Here is a 22,566-nt window from a genome sequence, read left to right as displayed (position 1 = left end):
AAAAGAAAGCTCTATTTGCGGGAACAAAATTTTGCACTGCGCAATTATCATTTAAACAGCGACAGCGCTGAAAATTGGCTTGGGTAGGAAAGGGGGGGGGGGGGGGGGGGAGTGCCCGGTATTGAAGTGGTGAAGACATGATACCAAACATACTTCAAGAGTAACTCCACTTTTGTTGAGAAAAAAAAAATATTCCCCACTGGGTGAATGTGGGATCTTCACAAACTGTTGCAGGATTTCTATTTTTTTTTTTTTTTTTTTTTTTTTTTTTATGCGCTAATTTTTTCCCCCACAAAAGTGAAGTTACCCTTTCAATATTTATTTAGGGTTTACATACACTTTAATGCTCAATACATGGCTTGCTGTGTGTGATTTTATTACCTTCACAATATGATGACATTGGTTTTTGCTTCTGCAAAACTGCTGACTCAAAAACAATATGCGTTACTTCTACAATGGAAACTTACCAATAGAGATAAAAAAAATTACATAAATACCCACCTTACCAGCTACAAAGGGGAGATCACCTGCCTTCAAAGACATCCTCAGATCAGAAGCAGATTTACTTACTGCAGGTTTCTTCTGCTTAAAAATGTTACAAACATGCAATAATTATCCACTGACAATTACGAACTAGCACTAGGGCAATGCGAACAAAAATAAATAAATATTTGTGACAAGCAGGCAAAATGCTTCCCATTTGTCGCCATTCTATGGTATATAATGCAGCCTAGCATGTTTTGAAGGCTGTCTTTTTCTACTACAGAAATGGCAGTATTTAAAAAAGTGATATCAGTATTTGTAGAGGCTTGATTATCTTTGGTTAAGAAATAGAACAATGTAAAACATAGCAATTAGTTCATTTACACCTATGCAAATCACTTCCAACATAAAAAAAGAAAAGAAAAACCCCACTTAAATGGCATTTTGTATATAAAAGTAATAATAGGTTTATTCTTTTCTTTTAAACACTCAGGTGATGTAATCAGCATTACTTCTTCATCTTTTCTGCATTGTAATTACCTGTAATTGCTTCTTTTTCTTCACCTTCCGCTGGGAAGTATTCTGAGCAGCCGCAGACAGGAATATTCTGTTTACTTCGAGCCCACTTTCAAGCTATAAGATAATAAAGCAAAATAAAAAAAAATGGCCAGCATTTACAGAACAGTTCTGTAATACGGTTCACATGGCCACGTGGACAAAAACGGCATGATTACGGTTTTGAAAATAAACTGGCCTTTTATTGGCTTTTCAGAATGAACCTTGATTGCAATCTAACTGGAAAAGCATTTCTAATGGTTTCTAAAGTTGGCTACATACAGTACAGGTTAGTTGGATATGCAGGCACAATCTGACAGCCCTGAGCATCTTTTTCTGTCAGAAGTTTTCAAAATGGGCCAAGAGAGAGGCGGGCGAGACAATCTGCCAACAAGTCTTCCTTAAAGGGAATAAATAGCAGTTTAACAAGATTTCCTTACCTGTCTAGCCACTAATGCCCGACAATGCCTCTCAAGGCTCATCAGGAGTGTACCCATGATCCCATGTACGGTACCCTGATTCTATGTGCCATGATCACTTGTACGGTACCATGAACCCATGTACAATACCCTGATCTCATGTACGGTACACTGATCCCATGTGCCCTGATCTCAATGCAAGGTGTCCTAATCTCATGTGCCTTGATCTAGAGTTGCACTGATACCGATACAATTATCGGTGCCAATACAGAGCATTTGCCCGAGTACTTGTACTCGAGCAAATGCTCGATCTGATACCTGGGCATACAGGAGTGATCGGTGTGGCAGTGGGGGGAGTTACAAGCACCGACCTCCCTGTACAGTATTTTTAATAAAACAGCTGACAGACGCTTCTCCTCCTCTCCCTCCTGCAGCTTTCAGCTGCTTTATTGAAATCTATACAGGCAGATTTGTGCTTTTATCCCCATATCCTCCTCCAGGCTCCTCCGGTCCCCCACCGCGTTTCCCCGCCCCCTTTGTTCTGAATCTGTCAGGATAGAGAGAGGAGTAAGGAGCTGATCAATCTGTCATTTACCGGCCCCTTTCTTTTCCAAATGAACAGAGTGAGTGATCACTCATAACTGAGCATGGTAACCTGTGCTTATGAATGGAGAGGAGCCTCTGCCCAGTGCAGCTAAGCCTGCAGAGAAAGCGACTGGGGAATCTGTGTCCTCAGTCCCTTTCCTTGTCTCAAAAAGGGAGATGTCAGAGGTCTGTTAAGATCTCATCAAAGACCCCCAACAGGGCTGAGTAAAAAAAAAAAAAAAAAAACAACAACACACACACAGACACCGAACACCACCCAAAAAGCATTGTAAAAAAAAAAAAAAAAAAACTACTGACAGTCCACGCGTCATCAGTGCTGCATATTAGTGCCACTGTCACATATCATTAAAAAAAGTAATCGGTATCTGCGAGTACTTGAAAAAAGTGGCATCGGTGAAACCCTACCTTGATCCCATGTAAGATGCCCTGATCCCGAGTGCCATGATGCCAGGTAAGGTGCTTTGATCCCATGTGTCCTGATCCCATGTAAGGCAATCCGATGTAATGTGCCCTGCTGTGTGCCCCATAATTAACCCTGCTGCCCCCCCCCCCCCATGTAGTGTGCCCTCCTGACCTTTTGTGCTTTGCCCTGCTGCCCCCTCCCTGTACACTGCTTATCTCAAGTTTGACTCAGAATTGAGCATCCATGCAGAAAAAGCAAGCACAAATTTTACAATAAATAGGTACTTTTAATATAGATTCCATTATTTAATATTTTTAAAAAATTATTGTTATATCAACAGTATGGTGATCACACCAATGTTCTGTGAGCTGTAGATCGGAACATTACTTCAAGGTTTCCCTGAGATCTCAAACTTTTTGCAAAGGGTTCCTCCAAGGTAAAAGGTTGAGAAACACTTCTAGAAAAACTATGGGAATCTAAGGGGTAGATTTACTAAAGGTGGAGCACTCATAATCTGGGGCAGCTGTGCATGGTAGCCAATCAGCATCTAACCTCAGCTTGTTCAGTTAGGCCCCTTTCACACTGGGGCGGGAGGTGCGCCAACGATATTGCCGTGAAATCGTGGTTGTATTCGGCCGCTAGCGGTGCGGTTTTAACCCCTGCTAGTGTCGAAAGAGAGTTAATACTGCCGGCAATGCTCCTCTGCAGAGGCGCATTGCCGGCGGTATTACCGCGGCTTCCCATTGCTTTCATGCTGCTAGCAGGACTAATGGAGCGGTCCTGCTAGTGCACCGCTCCAGTGTGAAAGCCCTCAGGCTTTCACACAGAGACTGCAGGGCAGGAGTTTTTCAGGCGGTATTCAGGCGCTATTTTTAGCGCTAAAATGCCTGACAAACTCCTCAGTGTGAAAGGGGTCTAAAGGTTTGGCAATAGCACCTGGAAGCTGATGGTTTCTATGCAGAAGTAATCCTGATTTTGCATTCCCTAGCTTTAGTAAATAAATAGGATGTAAACCCTCCATACACCCAGAACAGCCTCAGATGATGCACAGAGATGAACTAAATCTCCCTACATAAGTTTTACATGTATATCTGCCGTCTTCATTTATATACCATTTAGAAAGTTCAGCATTTTCTCTGTGTGATGTGTGGGCATACAGCCAAGAAATGTAAAATTGCTGATTGGAGGAAAGGCACACCCCCCTCTCCACATAGGCAGAGACTCTCAAAGGTGTTTTTTTTTTAACAGGGACAGCTCCCTGCTAATCTATTTATAGCAACCTCCCCCCTACATAAATGTCAGGCATGCTTTTATTTGATGTGTCAGAGAATTTGTCAGGAGTTATCAGGCTGATAACAGAGGAAGGGGTCAGAAGAGAGCTATGGGACTTGTTGAAGAGAGATAACAAAATACTGCAGATATACCGTATTTTCCGGCGTATAAGACGACCCGGCGTATAAGACGACCCCCTAATTTTCCAGGAAAAATTTAGATTTTGGGATATACTCACTGTATAAGACTACCCCCTTCTTACTGTCTTTCTGGAAGCTGAGGGGGAGCCAGAACCGCTGACAGAAACAGGCTTTTTCAAATCTCACTGTGCCATTACATTCCTCACTGTGCCATTACATTCCTCACTGTGCCATTACATTACTCACTGTGCCATTACATTACATGCCCAGACTGTGCCATTACATTACTCACTGTGCCATTACATTACATGCCCAGACTGTGCCATTACATTACTCACTGTGCCATTACATTACATGCCCAGACTGTGCCACTGTGCCATTACATGCCCCCACATTGCCATCACTTGCCCCCACTGTGCCTTAACTTGTTGCCCCCCCCCCCCCCCCCAGTGCAATAACACTCACTTTTTTTCCCCAGCGCTGACAGTGTCCCATGCTGCGATCGCGATCGTGAAGGATTTCAAAGCCGCGCCTTCACTGCAGAGTGTTCTGTGATAGGATGAACAAAAATCTTCCCAGCAGCGCCTCTGTTATGTTTCCCGCCTATCACAGATGCCTTCTCATCTCGTCCGAGGATGAGAAGGCATCTGTGATAGAAGGAACAAAGAACAGAGGCGCTGCTGGGAAGATTTTTGTTCATCCTATCACAGAACACTCTGCAGTGAAGGCGCGGCTTTGAAATCCTTCACGATCGCGATCGCAGCATGGGAGACTGTCAGCGCTGGGAAAAAAAGTGAGTACTGAGACTGTACCCGGCGTATAAGACGACCCCCGACTTTGGATGCATTTTTTTGCATCCAGAAAGTCGTCTTATACGCCGGAAAATACGGTATATGTGTGTTCCCAGCTCAAATTTACATCCACTTTAAGCTTGCCATACACCGATTAGCTTTGATTCCTGTGTGGCCCTGTCAGGAACCTTCCCAGCTATCAGAATACAATAGCTGCAGCAGTATTTTCATGGCTTGAGGATTCTTGGATTTTAATCTTTCAGGCTGCAGGCTGAACAAAAAAAGTGTGTATGGCGAGCCCTAGAACATGAGAAGTCAGAGTGCCTTATCAAACCCCTATATAATTATTGGATACACAAGCTGAATAGCTGACTGTCGTCACACCCCCAAAGAATGGCTTTGCAGTGTTCTTAACCTACTTCTGAATGTAGGTCGTGTTTAAACATTGGTTTAACAGAACAGATGAACAATAGGCACAACATTAAGTTACCTGGAACGCTTTATTCTCCATTAATTTACGCTGCTGTTCCTCTGCATACAATTTCTCCTCTAACTGACGAATCTTGTTCTAAAGCCAATAAAAAATAAAAAAATAAAGAATATCTGTAATAATACACTATGAGCCTGTGTTTTCACATTTTGTGCTCTCAAACAGATCATTTAACATAAAAAGTCCCACGGTTGTGTGGGTTTTAAACTGTGTTCTTTGCTATTGCTAAAAAAGGAGGTGACATCTCATTTCTTTTTGTAGAGATTATAAAATTTTAACCTCTTCCATACCGGGCAGTTATACACACTTCCATACCAGGCCTATTCTGGCACTTCTCTCCTACATGTACAAATCATCATTTTTTTGCTAGAAAATTACGCAGAACCCCCAAACATTATATATGTTTTTTTAGCAGACACCCTAGGGAATAAAACGACGGTCATTGAAACCTTTTATCTTGCACGGTATTTGCGCAATAATTTTTCAAACGCCTATTTTTGGGAAAAAAATTGTTTCATGAATTAAAAAAATTTAAAAACAGTAAAGTTAGCCCAATTTTTTTGTAAAATATGAAATATGATGTTACACCGAGTAAATAGATACCTAACATGTCACGCTTTAAAATTGCGCACACTCATGGAATGGCGCCAAACTTCGGTACTTAAAAATCTCCATAGGCAACGATTTGAAATTTTTTACAGGTTACCAGTTTAGATTTACAGAGGAGATCTAGTGCTAGAATTGTTGCTGGCACTCTAACGCACGCGGCGATACCTCACATATGTGGTTTAAACGGCGTTTACATATGTCGGCGGGACTTGCGTGTGCGTTCGCTTCTGCGCGCAAGCTACCGGGGACAGGGGCGTTAAAAAAATTTATTTTTATTTCTTTTTTTTTTTTATATATTTATTTCTTTTTTTACACTTTTTTTTTTATTTTTTTATTTTTTTTTATCACTTTTATTCCTATTACAAGGAATGTAAACATCCCTTGTAATAGGAATGTGTCAATAAGACCCCACATCTCTCCTCCAGGCTGGAAAGCATGAAATCGGTGAAAAAAAATTCACCGATCTCATGCTTGTGGTTGCTTAGCAGCCGCAATCGCGGCTTTGTTTACTTACGGGGACCCGGGCGTGACGTCATCACATCGCGCCCGGGTCCTCCGACGGTCATAGAGATGACTGGTGACCATCTGGTCACCAGTCATCTCTATGCTTCCTGCGAGCGCCGGACGATTCGTTCTCCGGGCCCCCGATGGCACGGGAGAGCCCGGAGAAGCACCGGATGGCGGCGGGAGGGGGGGGGATGTCCCCTCCCGCCGCCTGTAAGAACGATCTAGCGGCGGAACCGCCGCTATGATCATTCTTACGTTGTGCAGAATCGCCGGCAGTTTAGAAGGATATCTGAATGATGCCTCTAGCTGCAGGCATCATTCAGATAACCACCCGGAAAGCCCAGGACGTCACATGACGTCCACTCTGAACGGCAGAAGTTCTTTGTGGACGTCATTTTACTATGGGCCGGTAGGGAAGTGGTTAACAGAATATTCCATAAAATAAAATGTTTTAATATATTATTATAATAATATATATATATATATATATATATTATATATATATATATACATACATATACACACATACATACACGTATATACAATTCTTCTTCATATATATATATATACATATATACATACACACACACACACACACACACACACACACATATATATATATATATATATATATTTATTTATTATGGTGGTGAGACTCTGTGCGACCTTAAAGATTGCTGGTTTACGCCATATTTTGGAGAGAAAGACGCACTAATTGCACAGCTGTGTGTTCAGCCATTTAGTTCTGATCTGACATGGCTCAGAGCCCCACCCCACATACAGGAAGTCTGTTTCTGGGAGTCAGGTGGACTCCCATCTCTCTGAGAGGAGTCAGAGACGCTGCATGGGTGCAGCTAGAGTATGCATGTCTGCAGGAGGCAGATGTCATTGGTGATTAACCACTTAACACCCACCCGCCGTCAAATGACGGCGGGCGGAATGCTCTATTGTTCTGACAGGACGTCATATGACGTCCTGTAATTTAAAGCCGATAGGGGCGTGCGCACCTGTCGCGTCACTGGGAACACAATGCGCGTGCCCGGCGGCCACGATGGCCGCCGGGCACCCACGATTGCCCAGCAACTGAGAAGGGAAGTGGAGCTCTGTGTGTAAACACAGAGCTCCACGTCCTGTCAGGGAGAGGAGACCGATGCGGTGTCCCTTGTACATAGGGACACAGATCGGTCACCTCCCCCAGTCACCCCCCTCCCCCTACATTTAGAACACTCGCTAGGCTACACATTTACCCCTTCCCCGCCCCCTAGTGGTTAACCCCTTCCCTGCCAGTCACATTTATACAGTAATCAATGCATAGTTATAGCACTGTTCACTGTATAAATGTGAATGGTCCCAAAAATGTGTCAAAGTGTCCGATGTGTCCGCTATAATGTAGCAGTCCCGAAAAAAAAAAAAAAAAAAAAAAAAAAAACGCAGATCGCTTCCATTCTTAGTAAAAAAAAAAAAATCATTTTGTCCCCAATTTTGTAGGCAATATAACATTTGCGCAAACCAAACTATACGCTTATTGCGATTTTTTTTTAATCAAAAATATGTAGAAGAATACGTACTGGCCTAAACTGAGAAAAAAAAAAAATAAAAAAAAAAAAAAATGGGATATTTATTATAGCAAAAAGTAAAAAATATTGTGATTTTTTTTCTAAATTGACGCTCTTTTTTTGTTTATAGCCTAAAAAAATAAAAAAAACGCACAGGCGATCAAATACCACCAAAAGAAAACTCTATTTGTGGGAAAAAAAGGACGTAAATTTTGTTTTGGAGCCACGTCGCACGACCGCACAATTGTTGGTTATAGCGACGCAGTGCTGGAAGCTAAAATTTCGTCTCGGCAGGAAGGGGGTGTATGTGCACTGTAGGCAAGTGATTAGGCAGCAAGGCGCTGGCCAGGAGTAAGCTTATCTCTAGGAAACTCTGGGCCAGATTCACAACGGAGTTACGACGGCGTATCTCCAGATACGCCGTCGTAACTCCGAGTTGCGGGGTCGTATCTATGCGACCGATTCATAGAATCAGTTACACATAGATTTCCCTAAGATCCGACCGTCGTAAGTGTCTTACACCGTCGTATCTTAGGCTGCATATTTACGCTGGCCGCTAGGTGGCACTTCCGTATATTTCCGCAAGGAATATGCAAATTAGGTAGTTACGCCGATTCAGAAACGTACGTCCGGCGCATTTTTTTTACGTCGTTTACGTTGGGCTTTTTCCGGCGTAAAGTTACCTCTGCTATATGAGGCGTATCCTATGTTAAGTATGGACGTCGTTCCCGCGTCGAATTTTGAATTATGTTACGTCGTTCCCGTAAGTCGTTCGCGAATAGGGCTGTACGTAAGTTCCGTTCAGGTCTAAAGCATTGACGAGTTGCGGCGTAATTTCGAGCATGCGCACTGGGATTCTTTCACGAACGGCGCATGCGCCGTTCATAAAAAAGTCAAATACGTGGGGTCACACTAAATTTGAATAAAACATGCCCACATCATCCACATTTGAATTAGGCGGGCTTACGCCGGACCACATACGTTATGCCGCCGTAACATAGGGCGCAAGTTCTTTCCGAATACGGAACTTGGGCTCTAATTTACGGCGGTGTAACGTATCTGAGATACGTTACGCCCCGCGGATAGATACACCAATGTATCTGAATCCGGCCCTCTATTTGTTCTGAGGAACAGAACTTAGGCCAGGGCTACAGACCTGAAACAGACGGATGGCAAGAATGAAAGCCAGGAGGCTAAAGTGTTGAGTATGCAAGATACAGTAATGGTGGAACCCCCTGCGAGGGCTACGGATGTATTTGTGAACTTTTTGTGCTTTTAAATAAAAGTGGGCTACCAGGCCCCTAAAAACTCAGTTCTGGACTGGTGTACTCACTAAAAAATGCATCTACCGCTGGAGTCTGATCACCCCAATCTTTATATATATATATATATATATATATATATATATATATATATATATATATATATATATATATATATATATATATATATATATATATATATATATATATATATATATATATATACACACACACATACACATATACACACACACACACACATAAAATGTGGGGTCTGCTTTATTATACACTAAGTGGCCACTTTGATAGGTATACCTTTTCAATTGCTTGGTAACACAAATTGGTAATCAGCCAATCACATGGCAGCAGCTCAATGCATTTAGGCTACTTGCTGAAGCTCAAACAGAGCATCAGAATGGGGAAGAAAGGGGATTTAAGTGACTTTGAACATGGCATGGTTGTTGGTGTCAGACAGGCTAGTCTGAGCATTTCAAAAACTGCTGATCTACTGGGATTTTTACACACAACCATCTCTAGGGTTTACAGAGAATGGTCCAAAAAAGAGAAGATATCCAGTGAGTGGCAGTTGTGTGGAGGAAAATGCCTTGTTGATGTCAAAGGAGAATGGACAGACTGGTTTGAGATGATAAGAAGGCAACAGTAACGTATATAACCACTCGTTGCAACCAAGATATGCAGAATACCATCTCTGAACTCACAACACATCGAACCTTGAAGCAGATGGGCTACAGCAGCAGAAGACCACAGAGGGTGGCACTCCTGTCAGCTAAGAACAGGAAATTGCGGCTTCAATTCCCACAGGCTCACCAAAATTGGAGTATAATAATAGAAGATTGAAAAAACTTTTGGTCTCGATTTTAGCTGCGAAATTTAGATGGTAGGGTCAGAATTTGGTGTAAACATAAAAGCATGGATGCATCCTGCTCTGTATCAATGGTTCAGGTTGGTGGTATAATGGTGTGGGGGATATTTTCTTGGCACACTTTGGGCCCCTTAGTACCAATTGAGAATCATTTCAAGGCCATGGCATACCTGAGTATTGTTACTGACCATGTCCATCCCTTTATGACTACAGTGTACCCATCTTCTGATGGCTCCTTCCAGCAGGATAATACACCATGTCACAAAGCTCAAATCATCTCACCACTGGTTTCTTGAACAGGATAATGAGATCACTGTACCCCAATGGCCTCCACAGTCACCAGATCTCCATCCAATGGAGCCCCTTTGGGATTTGATGGAACAGGAGATTTGCATCATGGATGTGAAGCCGACAAATCTGCAGCAACTGTGTGATGCCATCATGTCAATATGGACCAAAATCTCTGAAGAATGTTTCCAACACCTTGTCGAATTTATGCCACGAAAAAATTAAGGCAATTCTGAAGGCAAAAGTGGGTCCAACCCGTTACTAGCAAAGTGTACCTAATAACGTGGCCAGTGAGTATTTTATATACATTAAACGGTGACGTTTGATGGACAGTGAGCAACCTAGAGGTTTGCGTCAGCAAGGCTACAGACTCCAGTGTTAAAGAAGCCAGCTGCATTATAAAAGATATATACTGCCAAACCTCCAGCTGCAGCAGGAACACATACTACTACTGCTGCTAAATCTGAACACTTTCTGCTCAGGACTTGTGGTTGTTAGGGAGCTAGCACCTACAGTCATTTATTGTTAAAGAGGGCCTCCAGATTCCAATAGGCTTACTGCCTGCAGACCCCCACAACCACTGGGCCAGAGTTATGGGCAAGAGGCACTTGTCCTCATCAACATGTCTTGATTATTAGGGAAGGGCAATGGAAACTGATATTTCACACATCTGACAAACATTGTGGGAATTTGTGGCTTTCGTATAAATGAGACATTTTCAAAGTATTTTTTTTTATACATCGACCCCAAACTGTTCTCTGTGTGTTACTGAAAATAAAATGTACAGTGCCTTGCAAAAGTATTCAGCCCCCTTGGCTTTTTACCCATTTTGTTACATTACAGCTTTTAGTTCAAATGTTTTTTTAATCTGAATTATATGTGATGGATCAGAACACAATAGTCTGAGTTGGAGAAGTAAAATTTGAAAAATATATACATAAAACTATTTCTCAGAAATAAAAAGACCTGATAACTTGCATGTGCCTATGTATTCATCCCCTGTGTTATGAAGCCACTAAAAAGCTCTGGTGCAACCAATTACCTTCAGAAGTCACATAATTAGATTGCACACAGGTCATTTCACTAAGTGTCACATGATCTGTCATTACATATACACACCCTTTTGAAAGGCCCAGAGGCTGCAACACCTAAGCAAGAGGCACCACTAACCAAACACTGCCATGAAGACCAAGGAACTCTCCAAATAAGTAAGGGGCAATGTTGTTGAGAAGTACAAGTCAGGGTTAGGTTATAAAAAAAAAATATCCAAATCTTTGATGATCCCTAGGAGCACCATCAAATCCATCATAACCAAATGGAAAGAACGTGGCACAACAGCAAACCTGCCAAGAGACAGCTGCACACCAAAACTCATGGACCGGGCAAGAAGGGCATTAATCGGAGACCTAAGGTAACCCTGGAGGAGCTGCAAAGTTCCATAGCAGAGACTGGAGTATCTGTACATAGGACGACAATAAGCCGTACGCTCCGTAAAGTTAGGCTTTATGGCAGAGTGGCCAGAAGAAAGCCACTACTTTCAGCAAAAAACAAAAATTGCATGTTTTGAGTTTGCGAAAAAGCACATGGGAGACTCCCAAAATATATGGAGAAAGGTACTCTGGTCTGACGAGCCTAAAATTTAACTTTTTGGTCAAAGAAAACGCTATGTCTGGCGCAAACCCAACACATCACATCACCCAAAGAACACCACATGGTGGTGGCAGCATCAAGCTGTGGGGATGTTTTTCAGCAGTCGGGACTAGGAAACTGGTCAGAGTTGAGGGAAAGATGGATAGTGCCAAATACAGGGATATTCTTGAGCAAAACCTGTACCACTCTGTGTGTGATCTGAGGCTGGGATGGGGGTTCACCTTCCAGCAGGACAATGACCCCAAACACACTGCTAAAGCAACACTTGCGTGGTTTAAGGGAAAACATGTAAATGTGTTGGAATGGCCTAGTCAAAGCCCAGACCTCAATACAATAGAAAATATGTGGTCTGACTTAAAGATTGCAGTTCACAACCGCAAACCATCCAACTTGAAAGAGCTAGAACAGTTTTGCAAGGAGGAATGGGCAAAAATCCCAGTGGTAAGATTTGGCAAGCTCATAGAGACTTATCCAAAAAAACATCTTCAAAGTTGAGGGGATATTCTGTAAATTAAATAATGCAAATCCTCAAACAATCCATGTTAATTCCAGGTTGTGAGGCAACAAAACACGAAAATAGGCCATGGGGGTGAATACTTTTGCAAGGCACTGTACATATATAGGAAAAATGCGTCTTCACCACCTTCATGTAAATTGTCCCCCATTCTGATAAACTGCTATTAATCAAACATGTTCATTACCTCTGCAGCCTGCTGAGTGGCTGTAAGTTGGTGACACTCCTTCTCCAAAAACTCAAGCTTTTCCAATTTATCCTGTATATTTCCTTGTTGAAGAAAGGTCTAGAGGCAATAGAGAAAAGGGCTTTAGACAGAAACTAGCTACATAGGGCACTCGCTGGCCTAAGTGTAGGATACATTTATGACAGTTTCAATTAGACTTGTGGAGCCTTGCAAACTATAGCTTAAAGTGATGGTAAATGCAGTTTCTTTATGTTTTTCCTACAGGTAGGTCTATCAGCCATCCATTGTGTAGATGGAGGAAAATGGTGTTGTAAGGCCAGTTCACACCACAGGAACAAAGTCCAAATGCGTTTCTGCATGCACATTTTTAATGCGTTTTTGATGCCTTTCAGTGATTAATTTGTGTTCCATTGCATTTCTTTCCTCCGTTTTTTTTATGCATTTGGCCACATTACAGTGCAGTTCTTTGCAGAAATGCAGCATGTTCTACTTCGGTTGACTGTACTGGAATGCACTGCAATAGTGTAAACTTTGCTATTGATATCCATGTAACCATGAGTCTTTCATGAAGAAATATAAATTAACTGGACTTAAGCCGACCAAAGACTGATCGAAAATTTGGCCACCCATCTTGTTTGTATGAATGGATGAATCTGTTGATTTGTTTTTTTCATTTAGCTGTCTGAATGAAAAATAAATGAATAAACCAACCTGTCAATGGCTAGCTATATATCTGGCCTGCCTGATCACTGAACCAACCTCAGGCTGTGTCTGCAAGTGGAAAACAAGTGGGCACATGGCTTATAGAGAAAACAGTCCTGCACTAGTTTATAGATGTGCATTGCTGAAGGCTGTTAACACTGCACACAACCGTGCCATTGCGGTGGTTTGAAGGTACTTGGCTATGGTCTGCCTGATGATACTTGCTTGCTGTCATCTTTCTAATGATCTACCACCAAAGTCTAGTGGGAAAAAAATAGCATTTCTGGGTATGACAAATTGTTACTGAAGTCAGTGTGATGAAACAATTACATTTTCAGAAAGCTGATAATAGCATAGTGATTTTAGTGGTGTCTGGTAGCAGATGGGGCACTGCAAAGCTAAGAGCAGGCACTTTATAGCATTTTTAAAAAGCAGCTTCTGACATCAGATCATGATGATTATACATATAAATGTTAAGACCTGTAATAAACTTTTAGTTGGCATATAGTAGAAAGTACCTGCTGCTCGAGCACTGTATTCTTTTCCATTTCAGCATTGTGAACCATCTTTCTCATATAGTCAAGCTGCTTCTCAAGAAGCGAGCAGCGCTGCTCTGCTGAATTCAGCTGAGTAACTACATCTATTGCAAATCAAAAGAAAAAGACAACAAATAACTAAAACAAGACAAACTCAATTTATTAGCTTATTGCGGTTTAAGAAAATATACCGGTACTCCTATTGGCAGTGCAGACCAAAGACATAAGAGATGCAACATCAATGATCACCTGGCTTAAAGCGGACCATCATTATCAAGTACATTATTATCAGGAACTTACTTTTTTGTTCTGGCTGGGTTTCCTGCAAAGATCACGTGGTCTTTGGCTAGTAATCATTACTGCAGAAAGTTTAGTGATTTCAGTCAGTAATGAGATCGATTTTTAAAAAAGCTGTCTCTGTGCAAATAGATCTAATATAAGCTACATTATGGAAGCAAGGTTTTCAATATATATAGTTCAGATATTCCATGATTCTTCAGCAACTACAATGGGTTAAACCCAGGCGCACTTCCTTCTATAGCCAAATGGGGGGGGGGGGGGGGGGGGTTGCTCAAAACTGGAACAGACAGAATCAGCTTTCCATGGCAACCAGTTTCTTTTTTCAGCTTGTTCAGGTAAGCGTTAAAAAAAAAAAATGAAAGATATAAACCGATTGGTTACCATGCACAGCTTCTAGTTTCTCCAGGCTTAGTAAATTTCCTCCAATGGGTTCAAAAAATGAACATTATAATGGATACGGGGACATTAGTGGCTGGAGGATAATTACACAGACCATTTTCATCAAACCTGGGATTTAGAGATATTGTTAAAATCATCTCCAAGTTTATGGGCTTACTTGACTTTCTTACTAAATAAAAACTTTTGTGTTCCCTTCCCTTTTGCTCCCTTACCTGCAAGTGGTTATACCAGGATCATGGCTGCAGCTGTATTTTTTATTTTTATTTTCTTAGATGGCATTCGGCTTTTCAGTCGCGCACATAGTACCGGCACGCACATGTAAATGGTGCTGAGAACGTCACATTGAGATAATTCTAGTGTCACAGCTCACATTCAACTCTAAACTGATAACTTGTAAAGGCTTTTAAAGCGTCACCTATAGACAGCTTTAGGTACCGTAGATTTTCGCAATTTACAGGCATGTACAATTTTAAATCTTGACAGGTTCGGTATCTATTTACTCGATGCAACATCATATTTTACCAAAAAGAGAAGAAGCGAGAAGAGAAGATAGAAGAGAGAAGAGATCGATTCCCAACAGTGTTCATATTCAAATCTGAATAATAAAAGGTGGTCAACATTATTGCTGAACTGAACATCAGAACAAGGACATCAAAAAATTACCACATGACAATGCAATCACGCTCATTCTATTGCACTCTGCCTGTGAAAATAACCAACTGTTGGATAGGTTAGTCATATACTACGTTTACACAGACGAATTGCTGGCAAATTATGTGTGATAACTGATCCACTAAGGGTATCCAAGGCTGCATTTTAAACCCTCTTTTTCTTGGCATGTTTTTGGCATACAATGGGTAACTAGAGCAGCGTTCACCAAACTGCATCTGGATGCTGCCTTTTGGCCCTCTTCATCTGGTCCTTGGGGCATCTTACAGAATTTTCTAGCCAGTCTCCAGACCTCAATTCCATAGAGAAGGGAGCTAAAGGTTCGAGTTACCAAACGTCAGCTTCGAAACCTTAATGACTTGGAGAGGATCTGGTGAGTGGAACAAAAACCCACCGGAGATGTGTGCAAACCTGGTCACCAACTACAAGAAACGTCTGACTCCTGTGATTGCCAACAAGGGTTTTGCCACCAAGTACCAAGTCATGTTTTGCGAAGGAGTCAAACTTATTTCTGGGGATGCACCGAAATTTCAGCGGCATGCAACATTTCGCCCAAAAACTGTGTTTTCGGCATATTGGCAAAAGGAAAAAATGGCAATAAATGCGCATGCGCAGAAGCTGTGGCCACGCCGCCGCCCACTGCGGAGTGTCATCCTGGTGGTTCAAGGTCCTGTCCTCTCCTTTCTCCTCTCCTTGCAGAGCGGCAAACTCCTTGTACAATCTCTTGTAGCATGTCCTCAGTCTCTAAACATATCTTGTATCAGGTCCCCAGTCTAACCATCTCTTATATCAGCAGACTTGGCAGTGCATGTTAGATGCAGCCTCTTACCAGTGCCTCTGGATGCAGCCTGCATGTGCCCAGATCAGTGTGGCGATCTCCCACTGTATCAGAGAGCTGAAGCTGCATTGCCCAGGCCACCACAGTAACAATGTCCTGCCTCCTGTGATAGACGGCACACTGATCCAATGCCGGGACATTGAATCAGTGTGACGAGATCACAGGAGGCGGGACATTGTTACTGCGGCCCGCGCAATTCAAATCCAGCTCCCTGACACAGCGGGAGATCGCCCCTTTGATCTGGGCACATGCGGGCTGCATCCACAGGCACTGGTGAGAGGCTCCATTTTCTTGGCACAGGCAGGCTGTATCCACGGGCACTGGTGAGAGGCTGAATCTGACAGGCACAGGCAGGCTGCATCTAACATGTACTGGCAAGGCTGCGGATACAAGAGATGGTTAGAGACTGTGGACCTGATACAAGAGATGATTAGAGACTGGGCATGATACAAGAGATGGTTAGAGACTGCATTTTTTTATAGCTTTTCTTGCACAAAGGCCCCTTTCATACTGGGGCGGGGCGGTATTGGTGGTAAAGCGGCGCTATTTTTAGCAGCGATTTACCACCATTTTTTTGCGGAAGTTTTCGGGGCGCTTTTAACCCCCGCTAGCAGCCGAAAAAGGGTAAAAAACACCCGCAAAGTGCCGCTGCAGCGGTGCTTTGGCTGCGCTGCCTATTGATTTCAATGGACAGGGGCAGTGGAGGAGTGCTACAACCCTGTAAAAACGCTTCAGTGTGAAAGGAGTCTTAATGTCCTGCCAGTGTATCGCCTCAGTGTGAAAACCCTTAGGCTTTCACACAGACTGCAGGGGAGACGTTTTTCAGGCGCTTTACAGGCGTTGTTTGTATCCCAAAAGCGCCAGAAAAACGCCCCAGTGTGAAAGGGGTCTACAAGAGCCAATAATGGGCAACAATAAATTCATATTAATTTAAATTGATTAAAAAGTCCAATAGAATACAATTCTATATATAAATATTTAAACAGAAAATATTATTTTCAGCAAAGTGCATTTTCATTTTCGGCAACCAAAAAATCCATTTGGTGCACCCCAATTTCACTCATTAAAAAGCAAAATCAACTTAGTTTTTTTAAATTCGTTTTGATGGATTTTTTTGTTATTCTGCACAGGGCAGCCCAGATCCTCCTCTTCTGGTGTCCCTCTTCACTTCTCCTGGCTCCTCCCTCCTGTCGAGTGCCGTGTTAGTAGCCTTCGTTAACTACTTGCCAACCAGCCGCCGCAGTTATACGGTGGCTGGTCGGCTCCCCTGTGCGAGAGCCCATAGCTCTACGTCGCCTCGCGAAGCGGCCACTAGGGGCGCGCGCCACCCGCTCGTCCCCGATTACGACGCGCGTGCCCGGCGGGTGCGATCACCGCCGGGCACCCGAGATCGCTCGTTACAGAGCGAAGACCGGGAGCTGTGTGTGTGTGTAAACACACAGCTCCCGGTCTTGTCAGGGGGAGAAATGCCTGACCGTCTGTTCATACAATGAATGAACAGCGATCAGTCATTTCCCCTAGTGAGTCCATGCCCCCCTACAGTTGGAACACACCCAGGGAACATACTTAACCGCTTCCCTGCCAGTGGCATTTTTATAGTAATCCAATGCATTTTTATAGCACTGATCGCTATAAAAATGACAATGGTCCCAAAAATGTGTCAAGTGTCCGTCATAATGTCGCAGTACCAGAAAAAAATAATAAGAAGAAAATCGCTGATCGCTGCCATTACTAGTAAAAAAAAATAAAAAAGCCATAAAACTACCCCCTATTTTGTAAACGCTATAACTTTTGCGCAAACCAATCAATAAACGTTATTGCGATTTTTTTTTAATGAAAAATATGTAGAAGAATACATATCGGCCTAAACTGAGGAAATTTTTTTATATATATATATATATATATATATATATATATATATATATATATATATATATATATATATATATATATATATATATATATATATATATATATATATATATATTTTTGGGGGGATATTTATTATAGCAAAAAGTAAAAAATATTCATTCTTTTCAAAATTGTCGCTCTATTTTTATTTACAGCGCAAAAACTAAAAAACCGCAGAGGTGATCAAATACCACCAAAAGAAAGCTCTATTTGTGGGGAAAAAAAGGACGCCAATTTTGTTTGGGAGCCACGTCGCACGTCCGCGCAATTGTCAGTTAAAGCGACGCAGTGCCGAATCGCAAAAAGTGCTCTGGTCTTTGACCAGCAATATGGTCCTGGGGTTAAGTGGTTAATCTAATATTTATCAATTAAAATTACTAACATATGTATGAATGAGTTGGGTCTTTATAGTATGATTGAGTTATATATATTTATCTCTTCTAGATTTGGAAAATTAAGAAATAAGATTTTACAGTCTGTGCTTTCCTTTAGAGAGTTTACATATGTCACTAATTAGACTTGAACTGGTTCCCCCCCCCCCCCCCCCCCATCGCAAATAAGGCTTCACATTTAAGAATGTATACATATTGATTTATGTAACAATGTAATTTGATTTAGATGACAAAGTTATAAGTTATTTTGTATAAGGTAATTGGTTATACACATGGCTCTTGTCCATCCCCCAGGAATGCCAATGCATAGAGACGGAGTTTAGTTTTCTAGTCAAACCCCCGCCATCATTAACTGTGAATGGAGGAGGATTGAAAGTTTGCTCAATACATTTTTCACTAGAATTTTGTAGAACTACAAGAACTTTAAATCAGACCATTTTAGGAGAAAGTGGGGGCTGAATTTAGGAGAATAAGGAGATGAACAAAGCTTTTTAGAGTCAGACTTGCACACACAAAGGAAGCTGCTTTTAGCTGCAGACTTACAGTCTTACAGACACACATCTGATTATATACACAACCTTCATTTCAAGAATATAACTACTTTTTACATTCTGTATTTTAATGTTGCTCTTGTAATCTTATGCAATTTTTTTTAATTAAATCCAGTTTTGAGCTTTTATATAAGAACTTTTCTCATCAATATAAAGTTTACAGAATATCCTTATATTTAACATGCCCCCACAGCAACCAGCTTGCCATGGGGGCACCCAAGCCGAGATTTTGTGTCCATTCACACACAAAGCCCTGGTTTGGCCCACCCCAATCTCCTGATTGGCTAACTGACTTTGATTGACCGCAGCGAGAGCCACCGCTCCTGTGTCTCAGCCAATCAGGAAGGAAGGTCACGGATGGCCGAGGCACTCGTGGACATAGCTGGATCGAGATGGGGCTCAGGTATTCGGGGGGCTGGGGTGTCTGCTGCACACAGAAAGCTTTTGATCTTAAAAGGGGTTGTAAACCCTTGTGTTTTTTTCACCTTAATGCATCCTATGCATTAAGGTGAATAAAAAAAATGACCGGCCCTCTAGTTGTCTCGGCTCTTGATTTGATAGATTGATAGCAGCTCAAACATTGGCTCCCACTGCTGTCAATCAAATCCAATGACGTGGTGCCAGGAGACATGTACACAGATGCAGGACTCGGGAGCGTGCCCGCATGGGTTGGGTGTCCACCTTAGGAAAGCCTTGTCCAGCGTGGACACTTGATGCGGGTGAGGAGCTACCAGCGCCGCCAGGGGCCCCCAAATGCGAGGATTGGGGCCACTCTGTGCAAAACTGCACAGTGAAGGCAAGTATGACATGTTTATTATTTAAACAAAAAGAAGAGGGTTTACAATCCCTTTAATGCATAGAATACATTAAGATAAAAAAAAACCTTCTGCCTTTAAAACTCCTTTGGTGAACCAAGGTCAATGTGTCATTCTAGCATTTCAGTCCAGGAAGTAGATGTTGACACTAGATCACATCTGTCAAACACAATGCCCTCTGGGCCATTTCATGTGGCTCTTGAATTTATATTGCAGCTGTGGCACTCCATCTCTGCCCTCAGCTTTTCTCAGCAGTCGGCAGCAAAGCAGCCTCTCTGTGCAGCCTCAGCACCCCCTCATCTCTGCCCCCAGCTTGTCTCAGCAGTCGGCAGCAAAGAGGAGGATAGAACTCCTCTCACAGATCCTGAGCCTCTCTGTGCAGCCTCAGCACCCCCTCATCTCAATCTCTCCTGGTCTTAATCACACAGGTAGTTGACTCCAGCCCTACTCTGCTCTTCCTCCAGATCCTGCACTTTCAGGTTCCCAGCTGCTTCCTGGCAGCAGCACCAAGGGTATGCACAGTGATATAAAAGGAGGGTGGTGGGGCTCTTGACATTAATGCAAAGGGGGCTGCTCTGGACATCTGCTTATAATTATTTTGAGGATAATACAATTCTATGCCAGTTGAAAAAGAGGGTTGCACACCGCTGGTATCGTCTACGAGAAATGTTACTGGAAACTGCTCAAAACAGAACACAATGGCAAAAGCATGCTCTGTCTATGCAGTCTCCAATAAAGTTTCTTGTGATTGATACCAGCAGTACGTGACCCTTCATTTCTGACCTGCAACATCTGCTACAGAAGTGTGAATAAGCTCTGTGCTGGTCTGCACCTGCCCCTCACAGCTCAAGTTATTACTAAAACCAGTAATAATGCACAAGCATTTATGTATTATGATAAAGAGTAGTTACAGTTATAAAGTCTCACAGATACAACCGGCCATTTGAGGGCAACCATAATGCTGATGTAGCCCACTATGAAACAGAGTTTGATAACCCTGCCCTAGATGATACCTGAACAAAAACGAGTCCCTTCTGGGAAGAAAAGCAGTGGAATACATAGTCAGGGGGAGTGCTATGATCTCTCGTGGACGTAATAATACTTATAAATATACACTTACACATTACAATAACTTTATGTGAAAAATACATTCGATGCTATGCTATGCATTGTTTCTGCTTTTATACAGAAATCCGAAATAAAGCGCAGGTAGAAGGATTACCATTATTACCATTTTTCTGCCGTGCAGCTTCACGCTGAGCAGCCTCACTCTTTTCTTTTTCAGACAAAGCTTTCTTGTGTTCATTGTTCTCCACGGACAAGCTTGTTAAACAGTTCTGTGCTTTAAACTTATCCAGTTCTAACCGGGAAATCTTCTCTTGAAGAGTTTTTAGAGCCGACACCAAAGCTGTTGTGAACGATAGGTCACAAAGTTCATATAAATCTGATATCATTAAAACACGAGTGAAGAAAAGAGCAAATCTTAAAGCACACCTAACACAAACCAACACATTACATGTACTATAAGGCCTCATTCACATTCTGAACTTGCGTAATTAAAGCGGGGGTTCACCCTGTTAAAAAAAAAAATGTTTTTTTTTATTAGACCATTACATTCGGCATCGTAGCGCGAGCTACGGTATGCCGGTCTTACATTTTTTATCCCCGTACTCACTGTGCTATCGATGATTGAAGAATCCGGGGAATGGGCGTTCCTATGGTGAGAGAAGGTGATTGACGGCCGGCCCTGGCACGTCACGCTTCTCCGGAAATAGCCGAAATAGGCTTGGCTATTCACGGCGCCTGCGCATAGCCTGTGCGCAGGCGCCGTGAATAGCCGAGACCTACTCCGGCTGTCTTCGGGGAGCGTGACGTGCCAGAGCCGGCCGTCAATCATCCTCCCTCTCCATAGGCACGCCCATTCCCCGCGGGAGTCGGATTCTTCAATGAGCGATAGCACAGTGAGTACGGGGATTAAAAATTTAAGACCGGCATACCGTAGCTCGCGCTACGATGCCGAATGTAATGGTCTAATGATGTGAAGGAGGGTGAACCACCGCTTTAAGCATTTAATCTGGCCATAGATTTTTGCGATTTTCTTTCCAGCAACCACACTGACTGAGTTGATGGAGGAATTCCTCCCCTAGAGTTTAAGGGCCAGATTCTCGTACATCCGCGTATCTTTGCGCGGGCGTAACGTATCCGATTTACGGTACGCCTCCACAACTTAGATGGGCAAGTGCTGTATTCTCAAAGCACTTGCTCCGTAAGTTGCGGCGGCGTATAGTAAATCGGCCGGCGTAAGCCCGCTTAATTCAAATATGGAACAGGGGGGCGCGTTTTATGTAAAATATCCATGACCCAATGTGATTGACGTTTTTCACGAACGGCGCATGCGCCGTCCGTGGACATATCCCAGTGTGCATTGCTCCAAATATGCCGCAAGGATGTATTAGTTTTGATGTGAACGTAAATTACGTCCAGCCCAATTCACAGACGACTTACGCAAACGACGTAAAATATTAAAAATTTGACGCGTGAACGACGTCCATACTTAACATTGGTACGCCACCATATAGCAGGGGTAACTTTTACGCCGGGAAAAGCCCAACGTAAACGGCGTATCTGTACTGCGTGGGCCGGGCGTACGTTCGTGAATTCGCGTATCTAGCTGATTTACATATTTCTAGGCGTAAATCAGCATACACGCGGCGGCCAGCGTAAATAAGCAGTTACGATCCGACGGCGTAAGAGACTTACGCCGGTCGGATCTAATAGAAATCTATGCGTAACAGATTCTATGAATCAGGCGCATAGATACGACGGCACAACTCAGAT

The 22,566-nt window shown here is 42.7% G+C and overlaps 1 protein-coding gene across 3 annotated transcripts in view; it reads right to left on the bottom strand.

The window, feature by feature from the left end:
- The window catches only part of CEP57L1 (centrosomal protein 57 like 1), a 71,973-nt gene that overhangs the window by 30,569 nt on the left and 18,838 nt on the right, over nucleotides 1-22,566 (bottom strand). The window contains exons 3-8 of one of the 3 annotated variants that reach the window (XM_040350210.1): nucleotides 20,960-21,136; nucleotides 13,836-13,957; nucleotides 12,616-12,714; nucleotides 5,160-5,237; nucleotides 1,024-1,116; nucleotides 502-585 (exon numbers count right to left, since the gene is read on the bottom strand). In XM_040350210.1, coding sequence (XP_040206144.1) covers nucleotides 502-585; nucleotides 1,024-1,116; nucleotides 5,160-5,237; nucleotides 12,616-12,714; nucleotides 13,836-13,957; nucleotides 20,960-21,136 — 653 coding nt within the window. The remainder of the gene's footprint in view (nucleotides 1-501; nucleotides 586-1,023; nucleotides 1,117-5,159; nucleotides 5,238-12,615; nucleotides 12,715-13,835; nucleotides 13,958-20,959; nucleotides 21,137-22,566) is intronic. The other 2 variants (XM_040350211.1, XM_040350212.1) reach the window with 2 other exon arrangements.

This window comes from Rana temporaria, chromosome 4 (genome assembly GCF_905171775.1).
Source record: "Rana temporaria chromosome 4, aRanTem1.1, whole genome shotgun sequence".
Classification (NCBI taxonomy): domain Eukaryota; kingdom Metazoa; phylum Chordata; class Amphibia; order Anura; family Ranidae; genus Rana; species Rana temporaria.
Note: the sequence above shows the minus strand (reverse complement) of the source record. Positions and strands in the feature narration are given on the sequence as shown.